Consider the following 18,099-nt stretch of genomic DNA (forward strand, 5'->3'; position numbering starts at 1 on the left):
GGTCCCTTGTCTTTCCGGATCCCTCGGCTTTTTAATGTGTTCAGTGTTCCACATAATACTGATTTTATAGACATGCATCAATTACACTAGTTTTAATGTAGTTAGTATATTACTACATTGATTTAGTTAGTCTTGGCTTTCGGACTATGAGTTTCAACCCCCACAGATCAACATACACAGTAACTACAGAAGCCCCTCCCGCCCTGGGTATACGCTAAAGAGGCCCCTATAGAGTCCCCGGGTATAGAGCGGCGCCGGGTATAGAGACTCCTGGGCACATACAGACCCCTGGATATAGATCCCCGTGAAGACTAGCCTAAGAATAGAGATCCCAGGTTGAGAGCCCTCCACTGATGTGGGTCATTCTTTCATACAACCTCCAATGAGGAGATCTTGATTGTATTAGCATTAATGTGTGCTCATTGTAACACTAGTATAAAATGCCCATTTGACGCCGTACTTAGTTGCTAAGTTCTTGGTATTGAGATGAAAATATCTTTATATTTATTTCTATATACAGAGAAAGAACAGGGGAAGAACAGGATATTTCTCTTCAAACCTTTGAATTAACAGCCCCTAAAGAGCCCCTAAAGAGCCATCAATCCCAACCTGACAATGGGCAAAGATCTCACACCCGAGAGTGTCACCTCCATCCGCCAGACACTTGAAAATGCCTGTGCGGATCAAGAGCGCGGAATCCCGGGGGTGACCTTCGTCGTGGCCGACAGAGAAGGCAAGCAGCTCTTTGCCCATGCCGCAGGCAAACGCGGCAAGGGAGTCGACGAGCCCATGACCCTGGACTCTGTCTATTGGATCGCTTCGTTCACGAAGATGCTTACTGGAATTGCTTGCATGCAGCTGGTTGAGCAGGGGAAACTTTCTCTCTATGATGCTGGGCAGATTGAAAGCCTGTGCCCGGAATTGAAGGAGTTGAAAGTCTTGCAGAAGGATGGGACGGTGGTGGAGAAGAAGAGAGGGATTTCGTTGAGGATGTTGTTGACGCACACTGGTATTTTTCTTTCCCCCCCGCCCAAGCTTATTTCACCTCATCCCGGTTCTAGAGTGTTTTGCATTTCCAGAAGATGTGTAAGATGATGGGGCTGATTTGGGTAAACAACTATAGCGGGATTTGGATATTCCTTTTTCAATGAACAGGTTCGAGACTACAACCGGCCTATTGGCTTCGATGAATTCTCAGGTCACGTATACGATGTTACGCAGCCGTTGATCTTCCAACCTGGCGAGGGGTTTGAGTATGGTGTACGTACTTTACCTAATTATCGAGAAGCGCCGAAACAAAGAAATTAGTAGAATATCTCCATAAGCTGACACATTAGCCCAACTCATAGGTTGGCATTGACTGGGCAGGAATCGCTGTCGAGCGGGTTACCGGCCTCTTGCTCAATGACTACTTCCATAAGTATATTTTCGAGCCTCTCGGGCTAAAGAATATCAGCATGCTCCCTTCAGCTGAGATGAAGGCGAGGCTGGCATATATGCATTCCCGGAACCCAGATGGCACCTTATCACAGAGGGATCATTTGTTAAGGTGGCCCCTACTGGCCAAGAACAAGGAGGAGACCAAAGGCATGCTGAATTCCGGCGGAGCGGGTTGTTTCTCCACCTCGCAAGATTATTTGGGTGAGTTAATTGATAAGTTTCTTTGTCACTGGTTCTTGTGTTGCCTTGCCGAGGTGTGAATTTGTATGCATACGCAAACACCCAGCGCGTGAAGCTAATGCCTCCCGCACCTACCACCCTGATCCAGACATCCTCACCACCTTGCTAAACGACGGCACATCGCCCAAAACGGGCAAACAAATCCTCACCAAGTCCACCGTCGACCTTATGTTCCAAAACCATATCCCCCACATGCCCAACTTTGGCAGGCAAGGTAACCTGCTGAACAAGAAACCCGACCTCGTCAACAATGTGCCGGACATCTACCCCCTGAACAACAATGAACCGCAGGGCTGGGGCTTGTCGTTCATGATCACGAGCAGTTTGACCGGTAGGAGCGTGAAGAGCGCAATGTGGGCGGGTATTGCGAACTTGTTCTGGTGGTGTGATCGGGAGCATGGTATTGCTGGTGTGATTTGTACGCAGATTTTGCCATTTGCGGATGCCAAGTTAGTTCCGTTATGGTTTGATGTTGAGAAGAAAGTTTATGATGGGCTGAAGTAAACAAGGGGGCAATATGATGTCAGATTGAAGACGTGTAGATCGAACCATGTGGAAATGTTGAATTGTTGTAGATATGGAGTATATAGCTGTGGTGAATGAAAGAATGGTAAATTGTGATAACATATGGAGAAACGCCTGCGCATGGGTTGGAAAGACCCGATATAACATGCTTCTACGCCGTCAACGTAACAACAGAAATAATGCTCATATTCAACGAAAGTCGACCTCAAGAACGTCAGCTGAGAACCCAAATTTGAACCGCAAGCGAAATAAGATTCAAGACAAACAACACGAATATTCAAAATCGTCTATACCCGTTAACTATTACCGCAAGAAAAGTCTCAATGACATTGCTCGTGTGAAAACTATACCCATCTACATATGTTCGATTGGCTCTTCAGGAAATAGCTCTTCCCTTCGTCGGTCCGTTGGTAGGCATGCTCTTAGAGGAGGGTTTACGATATCATTGAAAAGGAAAGTGCCGTAAACAAGCATAGCGAAGCCAACTACCTGGAGCCATTTGAATGACTCCCAGCCAAGGCCAAGAGATATGATCCAGATGAAGAGGGTGCGGCATGTGTCGATGGTGCTGCGAGACGTGGCAGACACTGATCGTGTGACGCTGAGGCCGAAAAAGTTGAAGCCGCTGAGCGAATGTTAGTTATGGTCTCCAGAATGATAGGGGAAGTCAAAGGCAGGAGCAAAAGTATATGACAGGGTTTACATACCCGATACTGATCATGATTAGTAAACTCGATACCGCAATAGCCCTGTTGGTAGTCATGTTGTGCCACCCTTCTCTGACATCAAAATATCCGCCCTTCCCACTTTCGGTACTGCCGATAGCGAGATGGAGGATTATCATCCCGACTAGTGTGACTAGGAATCCAAAGATTCCTTCCCAACCAACAACCTTTATAGGGTCCATGGCATAATTCTCAAGAATCCACTCTTCCAAAACGAATTGGCTGGCTGTGAAAACTTGCGCTCCCGCAATCAATAGCACCCCAATAACAGTCTTGACAGCTACTGGAGTGTCAATAACAAAATCCTCATCCTCTACTGCCCTTGAAAAGAGTTGAACCATAGTTTGGTGCGCTCCGTCCAACGCTTGATGCTTATCCTTAAAGATGGCACCGGCAAGCCCGACAAGTCCAACGCCAAGGACAACAACGAACAAAGCTAGCCATTGGTATAGATATAATTTCCGGCGAAGGAAAATCACACTGAAGAGACCGACAAAGAGCACGAGTGCACCTCGGGTCATCTGATATATGCTTGCAACGACGAATAACAATCCGACATTCATAAGTGTGGTGCCCGTGATATCACAGCATGCTGGTGCAGCCAGCAAGAACACCTTCCAACCTTTCAGTTTTATTCTGCCATCATGGTCCCTAGAAGAGATCTTGGTAGCGGAAGCCCGAGGGCTGCCATTTAAGGGGGAGGTAGAGTTCAATTCATCATCAGATTCGGTATCCTCTTCACCGTCAACTGGTTCGTAGCCACCGGCAAGAAGGGATGTTTCAGTAGAAGCACCGAATCGATGGCTGATATGCTGATTCCAGAGATTGCATCCCAACACAACCAGCCAACACCCCATTTCTCCGACAAACATTTGGAGGCTAGCACCGTCATTATTATCCGTTCACGTGAAACAAACGAGGTCTGAAAACATACGTTTGGACGACAGGCTGTTCAAACAATTCCCTCTTTTTTGGGTCGGGAGAATCGCAGTTGCGTACACATTGCATGTCCTGTTAATATGACAGCATGTCAGCGGAAGCGCTCACGAAGCGGTGGATAAGGCAAACAAAAACTAACCTGGTATTTTGTAAGGATCGTGTTACAAACACCGGTCACCAACATCATGGTGACCAGGAACGGAATGAGTGACTTGGAAGCCATTTCGACGGTAATATCCAAGCAACCAGGGTTTGGTTGGTATTGGATCTGTTGGTGTCGGGATGGCGAACGAAGCCCCGGCTGAAAGATGTTGGATTGAGAGAAGAGATAGAAAAAACCGTCGTGGAGTTAAAGCATATGCGTAGATATGTGGTTAAGAACCCATTTTGACAGGATGTTGCGTTGTTGCTGCTGCTGCAGAGAGGTCATTATCAAAAGCGGTTGTGGTCGTTTATCTTGTGACCCAGCGCGCTTATCGCGCTAACCCACCTTGTCGATCAAGCTGGCGGTTGGATTTGAGATGGGGGGCGCAAGCGAGGTAATTAGATAATACTTACAATTTTCCAAACGGCAAACTGTCCTGCTGAGAACGCTGGCTCTTATCATGGCTCCTGGCTTAAACAAAGGGCGAATAAAGTATGCCTACGGCCTTAAATTATTATCGTACTTTGTTTCAAAAAGGGCGTATAGCTACGTCAGCGGAGGAATATATCATTACTTCTTGACCATTTCAATCCAAGAGCATCAAAATACATTATTTGATTAAAGAAGCATTTATTTTGCCCATTTACTTGGTACGCAAAGCGCGAATGGCAAGGTAAGAAACCATTGGAATAAAGACACATCATAAGGAGTACATAACCAAAAAGCCCTCGCCAATGGGCGTTTTTAAAACACCCCAAAAACGACATCAAAAGTATGGTAAAAAGACAACGCCCGTGAAATCTAAAAGCCAGAAACACCTTGCTGTTCAAAGAAAGAAAAGCAAAATATTATGGGAAAAGGCTGAACAAGGTAAGAGGGCATGAATAAAACAAAAGATGCACTCGACAGGCATGTGAAGCCCGTATATAAATAAAACAAAAATCCATTATGCGGATGGAGGGGAAAACAATCAAAAGACACCAAAATCCCCAATCACCATGCCATATTAACCATCCTGATGGATAGTCCATGTTTTTTTGCCAACCACTTTCCCTTAAAGAATCAAAGGGAAATAATAATAGAAGAAAATACAACATATTTTTTTTAAGAGAAAAAAAAAGATCAGCCGTATATAATTATATCGAATACACAACCTGTTCAAGATTGTTCCCATTAAGGTCATACTCATTCTCTTCCAAGGCATCCCAGTTAACCTCCTCCCAGGGCTCGTTCATAAGCAAACCCCCTTCCAGTTGTCCGGGAAGATTGACCCAGTCCGACGGGATCCAGCTGTCATCACTCGAGCCGCTCATGATCACATCGGGGTCGTCATCCTTGGGGCTATCAGTGTCCTTAGGTGTGTGCGTATTCGCGCTGGTATCCGTGGACTGCGGTGTATCCTTCTCTCGGATATTCGTGAAGACATCTGAGATCAACAATTCTTCAATAGGATCCGGCCCCAGTCCGGGGAATGACCAGACCTGGTCCTCCAAATCGCTAAAAGCGGAGCGGATTGTCTCAAGCGAGATTGCACTATCGGCCCACGGGTCCTTGACGAAGACCATATCTGCGGGAGGTGATTCTTGATCGCCGCTCTTACCCGTGTCCTTTTTGGCTTCTTTGCTCTGTGATGTTTTAGCATTTGGCCCGACTGTTACCTTGCTGGCGGCGGCAGGTCCTTGTGATAGCTTTGTATTGTTCGAGCTTGGAGAAACTTTCACCCCAGCCTGGCTTGCTGAGCGACCCGCGGGGGTAGCTCCGGGTGTCATATGTTCGCCCTTAATCCTAGGGGTAGAGCTTGGCTTGGCTGGTTGGCGCTGAGGCTGCGCTTCAGGGCCAGGAGCAGTTTTCCGTTTGGATTCTTCTTCTGCTACCTCTTGCGCTTTCTTTTCTTGTTGATCGATACGCAAGCCAGTACGATAACTATCAAGGGCAAATTCAAGCGCATTTTCAACGGGTTCCTCAACTTTGTGGAGCTCACTAGTATGGGTATCCAAAGCTGCTTGAGAGGCAAAGCCTCTAATATGACGATCGCATTCCGACACAGGACATCGGAAGGAGCTTGAAACTAGCGGAGTCGGTTTATTTGTTTCAGTTGCTGGCGTCGGCTTTTGGCTCTGAGGTGTAGATGCGGATTGAGCGGGAGTTGATGAAGCGGTGGGTGTTTTGGCCGCTGGATTTTGCTTCCGTCTCTTTGTTGGTGGAATTACCAATTTATCCTTGGTCAAGCCAGGTGGCCCATATGCATGGGGAACACCTTGTGGGGATGGCGCCCCTAGAGGGAAAGGTGGTTGTAAGGTCGTCGGCGCGGGAGGGGCTGCATGGTTCTGCGCTCGTCTTGCACGTTGAAGAGCTTCTTCTTGCTGCTGCTCAAGTTGTTGAAGATTACTTGCATTCAGAGGTGGAATGGCGGGCTGTGGCTGCGCATTTGGCGGAGGCTGTGAAGCCTGGGCCGGAGCGGCATTTCTTGCGGCTGCTGCAGCTTGATTCGCTTTCGGCAGGTGGCTGATCATCGCGGCAAACCATTTTTTGATGTATGTAATGGCGGAAACTACTTGGTGCTGTGTAATTGTAAACTGGTCGACTAGTTGCCAATCCGGGCCTTTGAACTGTTTCATCAATGCAACTCTCTAAATTTAGTTTTAAATCATGGGTAAGCAGGTTGTCCTCACTAGTCAAGCATTGGATTATACATTAGTGGCTTACCATTTGCAATAGCGTTTGGAGAGTTTTCTCTTGGTTAGGTAATTTAGCGACCCAGTGGACCAGCGCCTCCATCCGCCCAAGCATATCGGTACAGTCCGTAAGTAGTTTCGACATAATCAATTTGTGATCTTTCGACATTGCAACTGGGGTATTAGTACGATCCTGCTTGACACATTCCGAATATAGTTGCCTAATATGCTCGGGAAGGCGGTTCCAAATCTCTTCGGCGGCAGCTTTCGAAATGGGTTGTCTCGGTTGTGATTGTTGCCGGCGCATATGGCCTTCCAACTGGGGCTTTTGTTGCGGGGCGACAGCAACCGCTGGTTTAGTGGTAGGCTGAACCGTAGGAACTTGTACCCCTGAGACATTAGGTTGTTGTTGATGTTGTGCGATTGGATTTTGAACTTCGGTCGCATCATCAGCGCTGGGCCGCTTGAGAGATTTCGACAGTTGTTTAGCAGCTTGAGCACGTGGAGTCTTTGTGCTAGTGGGACCTGTAGGCTTACTGCCGGGAGGCGAGATCTGGGTCTTGGTTGCCTGAGTTGTTGGAGGCGGTGGTACAGGAACGGGAATTTGCTGGGGTAGAGGGTGCGGAAGAGGCTGGGGTTGGGATTGAGCCGACGTCTGAAGGGCCTGGTTTTGATTCATTGTCTGAGCCGCGAATGCCTGGGCCGCCGCGGCCCTATTCCGGGCTTCCATCAAATGCCTCTCTCTATTTCTTTCCAAAAGTGTTTTAATTTGATCGTTTGTAAGATTTTGTCCTTGAGGTCCCAGTCTTTGTCGAGCGGCCTGGACGTCGTTAGCATTAATAGGGCGCAGCATAGGCATGTTTGGAAGAGGGCGCTGTTGTTGTTGCCCTGGTTGGAACCCTTGCTGAGGATTGAAAGGTTGGGACTGGGCAGGAGCGAGTGGGGCTGCGCCCCCAGACGCTTGGAACTCTTGCTCTGTTTTTCGAGCTGCCTCTCGGCGTAGATTGAGCTGCACAAAGTGGAATTTTTGTAGTGCCTGGAGTTTCGGCAGAGTGGCATCTCCGAGAGCGTGAGGATTTTGTGCCGCCCAAAGTTTGAGTTGACCCCAAGTCGTGACATTTTTTGGCAAGGGCTGCGTGATATTGATATTCGAACTGATGAGGAGAGGGTGAAAGGGAGTGCGATCTATATCTTTGATTTGATCTTCTGTCAGCTCTATATTCGCGTGCTGCTGCCGTGCGAGTTGCATTTTGATTTCCTGTTGCCGTTGTTGCTGCTGCTGCTGTTGCATTATTTGGCGGGAAATATTTTGATTTTGGGGAAGCGGCGCACCCATGCCATATGTCTGAGGGGACATTGACATTGCGTTTCGCATTGCTGCCTCGTTGACCAGCTGTCCATTGCGAGTTGGCTGCTGGGTAACTTCTTGTGCAGTCTGCGGAACTGGAACACCGGGTTGGGCTCCTGGACGAGTCATTGCTTGATTACTCGCAAACATGCGTCGCTGATAGTTTTGCATAAACTGAGCTGCTTGGTCTGGGTGCATTTGTGCTAGCTGGTTGCGAAGACTGGGAGGCAGTCCCGGTGGCATACCAGGTTGCGGGCTTGGAACCACGGGTTGGTCTTGGCCCATACCCGGAGGTCTTGGGGGAGGCCTGCCCTGAGGACCACCCTGGGGCTGGGGGACCTGGCCGACACCTCCAGGTCGGTTTATCGCTGACATTGCAGGGCTCTGTTGCGGCAAAGATTGTGGAATTTGTGGATTCGCTTGCGATGACATTGCCATTTGTACCTTTGCCGCAGCTTGCGCACGAGCCTGGGCCTGGGCTTGAGCCTGAGCCTGAGCCTGAGCCTGAGCCTGAGCCTGAGCCTGAGCCTGAGCCTGAGCCTGAGCCTGAGCCTGAGCCTGAGCCTGAGCCTGAGCCTGAATCTGAGCTTGAGCCTGGGCTTGAGCTTGAGCTTGAGCCTGAACCTGCGCCTGGAAATGTACAGCGTGTTGCCCAGTTTCTTGTTGAGAATTATGCATGTTCTGTCGCTGCTGGTGTTGTTGCGCAAGAATCATCGGATTGATATTGCCTCTGTTAACATTTTGCTGCCCGTCCGGAAACATGCCCAGCTGCGAGTTAAAGTGTGGTTGGCTCCCGACCTGGGGCACGCTGGCTGGAACAACAAGTTGGCCCGCTTCTTGTGAGCGGACTCCATCTGCCTGTTGTCCTTGTATATGATCAACACTTCCCACATATGCGTTGTCAAGGTTTTGATGTTCGCTCACGGGAATAGTAGAATTGCCTTGAAGGCCCATGAGTGACTGAGGTATTTGTCTCTGGTGGGGATTCATCGGCTGATTGGCCATCACATTATTCCCAGCGTCGGGAACCGGGTTCTGAGAGGGCATCATTTCCTGATGATTATTTTTCTTTTTCAGGTCCCTTGCGACCTGCGCGCGGAAAAAATGTAGAACTGGATCTACTCCTGTCCGAGCCATTCGCTGTTGTTGTTCAGGGGTCAGACTTTGAAGGCTTGATCTAAGCTTCTGCATAAAATGGGGTGGAGCCTGTTGCATCATCTGCTCTGCTCTTTGACGGACATGTTCTAATTCGTGAGGTTGGAGCGTGCCCAGTTCGTCGCGAAAAGCGCCTGCATTGACTCGTTGTAGCCCGTTTTGGGGGAAGCCAGGATGTTGCATCTGTGCCTGTTGATTCGGGATGTTCATTCTCATTCCTGGTTGTTGTGGTTGCTGTTGAATCGGCATCGGAGATCCTTGCATTTGGTGCTGAACTTGACTAGGGAACATATTTGGCTGTGCAGTATTTTGTGTGGGAGCAGCTATTCCAGCATGAGGGCCACCGTGAGACATCGTCATACCACTCTGCATCATACTCGCCGCACGTTGCTGTCTACTATCTCTTATCTGTCCTAACTTGTTACTACATTCCCTTTCATACTCAGCCTGATACAAGTTAGCAATTTGTCTCGGACAGTCATGGAACGAGAATATAACTTACTCTGTCGCTTGATTGTTTAAAAGCCTTTTCCTCATAGTTTACGGCGGCCGTCAAAATCTTTTGAAGATTATTTTCAACCAGGCGCAGCGAGGATATGCTTAGCAGACGAAGAAGAACTACAAGTTAGCGTTTGTAAAATTTGGGGGGGAAGGCTCTCGACAGGAACAAGGTATCCAAATGGCAAATCTCAGACGAAGCGAATTAACTAGAACAGCAAGCGAAGGGCAAGAGATAGCTAAGTAGTAACTTACATTTGAAAGATCTTGGAGCCTCGATCTCGAATGGGCACATCTCGTTGCCAACCCTGAAATGGACCCTGTGATTGTAAGGCCGCGAAGATATGTTTTAGTAGCACCTGATGTGTAGGTTCATTTTTCTGTTGGCTCTGCATCTGGGGGAATGGCGGTTTATCTCCCATCGGCATCGGACCGCCATGATTGGTAAAGTTGGCGGGATTCATATTGCGATCGGGAACCAGAGATCACCTTTAAAAGGCTCCCCGGCAGGAGGATTTTTGGGTTAAGCATCAACCGACGTCAACGGTAAACACACAAGATTGCGAGGATGTAGGGTGTTTAACGGCGGCCAAGTTGAAGCCTGAAGACTTTCAGGGATGGAGGGCTTTCGCCTAGCCACCAATATTGAGGTCGAACGATGTACATGTACTGTTGAAGCCGAGTGGGGAAAAAAATGCAGGAAGAGCAGTTTGCGAGGGCTAAGAATCGGGCGGGAAGAGGTACAGCGTGTCCGGGAGGAGGGGGGGCGGGAGATGGAAGTCGAGGCAGTGAGCGATGACGGGGCTATGGTAGGTATCGAGAGAGGATAGGAATGCTGGATGTAAAGGACTGCCTGTCAAGCTGTAATCCGGATGCTCTGAGGAGATTCTGAGGGAGGGGAGGAGGAGGGCCAGCGGATATTGGACGAAGAACGAGGCAAACGACAGAGTTCCAGACAGGTTAAACAAGGGCTTAGCTGGTTAGCCTTCCGCAGCCAAACGATGTGGCAGGCAAACTAGCAAATACGGCCTCACAGAGCTTCTAGGCACAACTGCGGGTCGTGTTTCGGGGCACATCAAGCACTTGGAAGAATGAAGACGAAATAGAAAAGCTTTTTGGATCCAGAGGGCCCAAAAACACAAAGCGGGATCGGGGATGATCGACGGGCGGCGGTGGTGAGGGAGTGGCCTAGAAACCCTGTCTCAGCCATAGAAACTTGACGGGTTGAAGATGGGCTTGGGGGTGGTAGGTGGTGGAAGGTTTAGTGAAGTTAGTGGTTCGCTGGGGACCTGGGGTGGAGGAGAATTCCCTGGGCACAAGTCCCTGTTAAGTTGTTACTGGCCGAGCGCGCACCGGCTCGTGCCAAGGTCGCTGCTGTCACTCAGGGTATTCCTGGGTAACCTCTGATTGGGCAGTTCTCATGGCAGGAGCACGACTCCAAGTAGCTGGACTCAAGAACCCATGTAAAGTCACGAAACAATAATAGTTATTAAGCGATAACCTTGGAGATATTGAATAATAATATTAAATAATAACATGGGCGCTTACACCGCATGGCTTTGTTCCCAACCTTTTGATGCTGAAGCTGGAAACGGGGTTGGTGACAAGAAAGAAAATTACTAGCGGTAACTATGAATGCCCGATGAGACAGGTTAGGCTGGTTGTGCCCGTCCCGTGATCAGGTGGTCTTCCTTGCCGCAAAGTGCGCCTAAAACCCCTGCTGATTATTGAAATAGGACTAGTGCAAGTAGACATTTTAGCCGCGAGTTGGAAAATGTAACGCTAAACCCGATCTGGTGCTGTCCATCTTGGCTCCAGAGCTTCTGATGAATGACTAAACACTGCGTCACTAGGACCCGCAGTTACGCAACAACCGTTTATCACCAAACAGCCAACCTCTCTTCACCCAACCTAATTTGTGCTGACCTCGTCTCCGATATATAGATTCGTCAAAATACCCCTCATATCCTTCTTTCTAGCGGAGACAAGAGGCCAGTTTCGACGAGACTGACTTACCATGATTCATCGATAGGGTACTCTCACCCCTCGTCGCCGAAAGCCATCAATGTGACCCGACGTTGCAAGCCATGTCTCCGTCAGTCGCTTCATCTAGTACCGCCCCTGTGGGTTCAGGGATATTCATGATCATTGCTCTCCTAGTCATATCGATTTTGGTTCTTCTTCTCCTAAGACATTATTTGCCATTGCGCTCGACTCCGGCCTTCCTATCTCTCCCCGTCTTTCTAGCTCTTGCCCTACCCGCAAGCGTGGTTTTACTTGTTCCTATTGATCTTACATCGAGCACAAAGGGGGATGAACCGAGTTCGGGGATATGGCTCCCCCCGCGCGTGATGCTTGTTTCGTGGAGGATTGCTTATTGGTTGACATTTGTGATGACTTGGTGAGTTTTGGGATAATCGTCTCATCTACTCCCTTATTCATTGCGACAACACACCACTTCAGAGTAGCTAACAGAAGCTGATCCCCTCCTCTAGGGTGATTTTGCCTTTGCTCGGCGAATACGTTGATTCCGGATATCGCACTCCGAAAGACCGTATCCTATACTCGCTGCGCTCGAATGGGCGGTATCAATTGATTGTTCTTGGATCTGGTATCGCAGGACTCGTCTACATATCTATACAGAATGGGTTTGACTTCACATCTATCAAAGCCCTCGTTATGGCTCTGGCTTATTTCTGGGGATTGGCACTTGCAATATACCTTATGGGTCATGGCTTGGTGGTGATCCCTCGCACTCTAATAAGGAATGCAAACCCTGGCAACAAACTTAGGAGGCTTCAAGCCCGCGCCCCTCGAATATACGATCGCCTAACAGATTCCATGGCTGACCTTGAAGACCTTGAATTTCAAGTATCCCAGTTACGCAAGAGGAAAACAGGCGTTCCGCATGATTTACAAGAATGGATTGACGAACTAGTTGATATGACCAGTATTCCCGAATCAAGGCTTCGGGCATCTGCTAGCGCCAACGACTCACGATTGAGTGTGCCGTCCATAATCACCACGCGATATCTCGCAGATATCACCAGACGCCTGGGTCGAGCGCGCCATCAAAATGCGCGTTTCACCAATGCCTGGGAGCGGCTTGTTAGGGAAGCTGCTGATACCCAATCAATTATTGATTCTTCTGCTTCCAAAAGGCTCGAATTCTCTCTTCCTTCATTTCGATCTTCTCCGAATAAGTCAGTCACATATATGACCCCCACTGTACGATACTATATCCACGTACATATTCTACCAGCTGCGAGGCTGATTCTCGCGGGTTTCTTCTCATTGGCGTCTGCCTGTGTTGTCTGGTCTGAAATCGTCAAATCTTTTGCCCCTAGAGTTTCTATTGTCACCCTTTCTGTTGTCCACAATCCCACAAAATCTGAACCAATTGGGTTCTTAGGCCAAGTTGCATCTGCAGCATGGATTTTTTACATGTGCTCAGCCGCATTTGTTGGCATCACGGATGCCAGAGTTTGGGGCAACCGGGCTCTCGTCCCACGAAACACCTATAGCGAAAGCGCCTGTTGGTATGCAGGCCAAATTGCGAAGCTTACAGTTCCACTTTCTTACAACTTTCTTACATTCCTTCCTCAAGACATCCAGAAGAAAACCACCTTTTACCACTTCCTTGGGCGCCTAATCAATCTAACGCCACTAGGCAAGGGCTTTGATTACGCTTTTCCAATTTTCATATTGATACCCGTTTGCGCAACATTATTCAACTTGTACGGACGAGTTAAACGCTGGTTTGATTTCGGTTTGCTCGAGGATGAGGATGAGAATGTGACACTCAATGATAGTGGGTTTGGAGTCGGGGGCTGGCGGGAAGGCCGGGAACTGATAGAGAGGGAGCTAAGTGGGCCCGGCTCTCTAGGCCTTTCGTCACAGGCGGCGGCTTCGGTATATGGGCGAACAGCATCTGCGCCTTCCAGTCGTCCTACAATATGGGTGCCGCCCGCAGATCGCCCAAGAACCCAAGGTCAAGGACCAACAGGCAGGCCTACCTCCACGACTCGCACACCAACAGTCGCGCCAGAGGAAGACGAAGAGGATGAGAATTTCTTCCAGTCATTCGCGCACCGGGTCCGAAACACCTTTGAAACGGCTAGCACTCCACAGTGGTTCCGTGGGGATAATGTTAGCATCCAGCGGCCTAGGTGGCTCGGAGGTCAGGAGCCCGAAGAAGGGAATAATACTACATCCGGACTTGGGAGATGGTTTGGTGGGAGACCCTCAGAAGGGCAGGTGCGAATATGAACTTTGAAGCCGAGAGATCTAGGAGATCAGTCTTCTGTATTGACAGGGAGAATGGATGCCTGCCACTCGCTTGTGGGCCACTGACGTTATTGCTGTTTTGTTTCGACTGGCAATTTAGTACCGCTTTGTAGAACATAGAATGTATGTCCAGCATAATAATTCATATTTACTCCGTGCGCTTGCTTCCTCGTAGTGATAAATGGGCATGCTGTAGTTAAAGAGGTAACTCTCCTGGTTATGGACATTTGCCACGGCCCACCAGACCACTGTCAAAGGTGAACGCGACAAAAGCGAAATGGGCATTTGACCACCATCCATGGATGAATCACTTTTCTCTGCCGAATTAATTGGAAAACAAGTCTTCCTATCATTATTCAAAACATAAACGATTCACAATTACTTCAGCAAAAGTTTTCAGAGGGATGTTTGTGTTGGGGGTCCCGCGGTTGGTCGGCCCTTCTACCAGCAGGCGCTGGTGGTGATTGAGCTCTTTTGCCCCAGTAGCCTACAGGTTATGAGACCGTTGAGCGTGAGCCCCGCTGTGGTCAACATGCATGGGTTTGATCCCAGAATGGACTTAAAAATTCCTAACAAATACCCTGGACATTTTAACAGTGCCAAGAGACATCCTAGGAGTGTGCCCTAGGAGTGAGCCCTTGAAAGAATGAGCCCTAGGAGTGAGTTCACTGAGAGGAGCCACTAAGAGGAGCCACTGAGAGGAGCCACTGAGAGGAAGTACTGTACTCTGTGGTAGCTGGTCCGAGGGGGGGTGTTGGGGGTCCCGCGGTTGGTCGGCCCTTCTACCAGCAGGCGCTGGTGGTGATTGAGCTCTTTTGCCCCAGTAGCCTACAGTTTGTGTTTGTTTGATGTTGAACATGAATAATTGCTCTGGAACTTGGCTTGGGTGGGCAGCCCTGCAGCCCGTTGCCGCGACCAGAACGAGGTGAAAAAAAGGCGCTTGCCAGCCTGCCAGGCAACTCGCAGCGCAGTCCTGTGACCCCCGCCGCCATCAGCCGAAGGAAAAAGTCAACCGCCATTGAGAGAAGGAAAAAAAAAAAAAAAAAAAAACCTGAGGCTCCGGATACCAACTCTGCCATGCACCACCGCAACCCCCCCCCCTCCCTCTCTTCCATTTGGCACAATCGCTCTATGACACTCGTTTCCTTCCATTTTTCCTCCCTCAGCGCGACATCCGCTTCATATCTGGAGTCTCTGGCGACTCATCTCCCAGACTCCGTCCGGAGTGCTGTATCACGCTTTGCGACCGCACTTTCTAAAGTTGACCCAACATCGTCATCACCCCTGTGGCTAGATAGCCTTGCGAAGCCCTTCGAGGCTCTACCACTCCTTACCACATCAACCCCCACCGCCCGTGTCGGGGTCACCCTTCTTTTAGCCTTGCTTCTTGCCGTTCTTGCGATGAGCTGGAATCCATGGAGAGAGCGCTTATCTCCCTATAGAAACACTTCCCCGCCAACCGTTGCCGATGATGACTACAGCTACGTAACTGTCGATGACGCCGACTATATAAGAGCACGGCATAACCTGAGCTACTCCCCCACCGAACCGCGGAGCAACCAACATCCCCTTACAATCGCCGACGACGATGAATCTAAGCCAGATGTGATCATCCTAAAATACAGAGGGAAATCATACCGTCTCAATTTCCCCGCTTATTCCATTGGCGACGGACTGATAACGGTTGGGAATGTGAAATTGGCTGCCGCAAATGCACTGGATGTCCCGGACACACGGCAAATAAAACTTCTTTACAAAGGCACTGTGTTGAGAGATGACTCCGCCCGAGCCAAGGATGTCGGGCTGAAGCAGAATTCCGCAACAATGTGCGTGATATCGGATTTCCTCCCAGATACGTCGAGCGAGGAGAGCTTAGTGACACCTGCAACCTATGACATGCCTGAGACCACCAACCAGCAATCCCCGTCCCCCCCTCCTGCCAATGGGGGTGGCGGCAGCGGTGGCCGCAAAAAAAGACGTAACAAGAAGCGCTCCAATAATAACGCGGCGAAGGACACACAGGAATCAGCGCAAAGCCCATCTACACCTTTTGCGATACCTATAGAACGGCCTCAACAGCAAAACCCACAACGAGCACCCCAACAATCCCCCCCATCCTCCTACACCAGCAATTCACCCAACCTCTCCGCCCGGCCTTTAGCCAATGACAACAACCGGCCCCCGTCCTCCGCCAGTACATCCCCGCGCCCCTCCCACATTCCCAAACCGTCCCCGAACCTCAACCTCGTCCGTACGCCGCAAGAAAAGATCAGCCTGCTCAGCAGATATTTCCACGAGACCCTCGAACCTTTAATACGCGAATATATCCAGCATCCGCCCGCGGACCAGAAGTCGCGGGATTTCGAGCACCGCAAGCTTAGCGAGACAATAATGATGCAGGTTATTTTGAAGGTGGATGGGATTGAGGTCGACGGCATTGAGGAGGCGAGGCAGCAGCGGAAAGCGCTTATTGTTACAGTGCAGAATTTGTTGAAGTTGCTTGATGAGGCGCATAGGCGCGGATAGGGGGGTGTTGGGTGTCCCTTTTTTTATTTATTTATCTTGATTTATTTACGCATTTTGCCGTGCTTCTTTTCTCCTACGCTCTATTGCATACATGCCTAGGCTTTGGTCCGTATTCTGTCGTACTTTTGATTATGCATTGTTTCTTTATGCTCTATCCTAGTTTTCAATCTTCAAGTTTATCAATCGGCGCTTTTTAGTATGAGCCGGGTAATCCCCAGGCGCGAGAGAGTTTATAACCGTGCCATGCTTACTCACTCTCTGTAGTGAGTGCGCCACAGCGTACGGAAAACCACACTGTAAAGAAAATATTTTCAATATCTTCATTCTTCATCTTCAAATAATCATCATTAATTATAATCATGTCTAAATCTTCTAATTACACCAAGGAGCAGTTGCAAAGAGCTGTTGACATGTACAAAAGCAATTCAAAATTAAAAATCACATCTCTGTCGCGAGAATTCAAAGTCTCATATGCCACCTTGTATGGGAGGATCAATGGGAAGAAATCAAGGACTATGAGGGTTCCACTGAATTGAGCATTGAATGACAGCCAGAAAGAGGCAATTAAGATATGAATTCATCAATTGAACATTAATTTTTACTCACTCATCATTAAGCATATTGAAGCTGCTGTGAACAATTCCTTACTAATCTGAAGAGTATTTGACTATAAGTATTCAAATCTGGTACTGTGAGAGCTGGCTTTGCTGACTGTGAAATGTATTCAGTTAATCACAATATAATTCTCAATCAATTGAGACCTCTTATCATTGATGATGCCTCAGATCTCAACATATATGATGATGATGATAATGTATATGATCACTTTATCTCACTATCTGCAGATTGACTGTCAACTGTCTTCTTATAATTAATCTTCTCAGAGACAGTTACAAAACTATGTCATTAAATTAATACAGCAGTCAAGACCTTAGAAGATGTGAAGAATACTCTTACACCTGATTTGACAAGATGATTGAACAAGATCTTCAAGAATAGCATGATTCAGACAGAATTGAATGTGCACTGTGAGAATGAACTTACAGATCATTATTGAGTAAATAGACATCAGATCATCAAATTCTCTCACAGACAGATGCAAGTAGATGAAGTCCTCACTATTAAGAATATCAATTGTAAGATTGCAATCTGTAGAGCAGATGAGATGAAAAAGACATTCAATAAGACTCTTCAATCAATTGGAATCAAATCTATAAAATCTACAGCTACTCAACCACAATAAGATAATTCTATAGAATCTTAACTTACAGTGGATTCTACACCTTCTAATGAGTATATAGATAATCTTTATGTTATAGATAGATGTGATGATGATTATTAATTAATTTTTGAAGATTACTATATTCAAAATATTTTCTTTACAGTGTGGTTTTCCATACACTGTGGCACACTCACTACAGAGAGTGAGTAAGCATGGCACGGTTACTTTTCTTTTTCCTTTAGACAAGACATCAACATCAACAACGACAAATGGAAAACATTTTGACTCATAGCGGAATGCATATTAGGGCATGGGATCGGATTTCTTTTTCCTCATCTCTACTCCCGTATACCCGCATCAATTAGACATCTTCA

General features: G+C 48.2%; 5 protein-coding genes across 5 annotated transcripts; 3 read left to right on the plus strand and 2 right to left on the minus strand.

Moving 5' to 3' along the window:
• The first annotated feature begins 168 nt into the window (after positions 1-168).
• BDCG_00630 (beta-lactamase) lies at positions 169-2,366 on the plus strand. The gene is made up of 4 exons (XM_045416137.1): positions 169-1,009; positions 1,124-1,260; positions 1,350-1,641; positions 1,769-2,366. Exons 1-4 carry the CDS (start codon positions 616-618, stop codon positions 2,182-2,184), a joined length of 1,239 nt encoding a protein of 412 aa, XP_045271936.1. The 5' UTR covers positions 169-615; the 3' UTR covers positions 2,185-2,366.
• BDCG_00631 (uncharacterized protein) lies at positions 354-4,525 on the minus strand. Its single transcript, XM_045416138.1, has 4 exons — positions 4,009-4,525; positions 3,865-3,941; positions 2,913-3,809; positions 354-2,830 (listed from the first exon to the last, which is right to left on the minus strand). The coding sequence occupies exons 1-4, from the start codon at positions 4,090-4,092 to the stop codon at positions 2,560-2,562; spliced, it is 1,329 nt and encodes a 442-aa protein (XP_045271937.1). The 5' UTR covers positions 4,093-4,525; the 3' UTR covers positions 354-2,559.
• Positions 4,526-4,563: 38 nt separating this feature from the next.
• BDCG_00632 (uncharacterized protein) lies at positions 4,564-11,281 on the minus strand. The gene is made up of 4 exons (XM_045416139.1): positions 9,946-11,281; positions 9,695-9,791; positions 6,721-9,639; positions 4,564-6,644 (listed from the first exon to the last, which is right to left on the minus strand). Exons 1-4 carry the CDS (start codon positions 10,152-10,154, stop codon positions 5,151-5,153), a joined length of 4,719 nt encoding a protein of 1,572 aa, XP_045271938.1. The 5' UTR covers positions 10,155-11,281; the 3' UTR covers positions 4,564-5,150.
• Positions 11,282-11,540: 259 nt separating this feature from the next.
• BDCG_00633 (LMBR1 domain-containing protein) lies at positions 11,541-14,294 on the plus strand. Its single transcript, XM_045416140.1, has 2 exons — positions 11,541-12,091; positions 12,186-14,294. The coding sequence occupies exons 1-2, from the start codon at positions 11,778-11,780 to the stop codon at positions 13,957-13,959; spliced, it is 2,088 nt and encodes a 695-aa protein (XP_045271939.1). The 5' UTR covers positions 11,541-11,777; the 3' UTR covers positions 13,960-14,294.
• An 814-nt stretch (positions 14,295-15,108) lies between these two features.
• Positions 15,109-16,503, plus strand: BDCG_00634 (BAG domain-containing protein; the record flags this gene model as incomplete). Its single annotated transcript, XM_045416141.1, has 1 exon — positions 15,109-16,503. The coding sequence occupies one exon, from the start codon at positions 15,109-15,111 to the stop codon at positions 16,501-16,503; it is 1,395 nt and encodes a 464-aa protein (XP_045271940.1).
• Between the last annotated feature and the right edge of the window lie 1,596 nt (positions 16,504-18,099).

This window comes from Blastomyces dermatitidis (assembly GCF_000003525.1).
Source record: "Blastomyces dermatitidis ER-3 genomic scaffold supercont1.1, whole genome shotgun sequence".
In the NCBI taxonomy this organism is placed as follows: domain Eukaryota; kingdom Fungi; phylum Ascomycota; class Eurotiomycetes; order Onygenales; family Ajellomycetaceae; genus Blastomyces; species Blastomyces dermatitidis.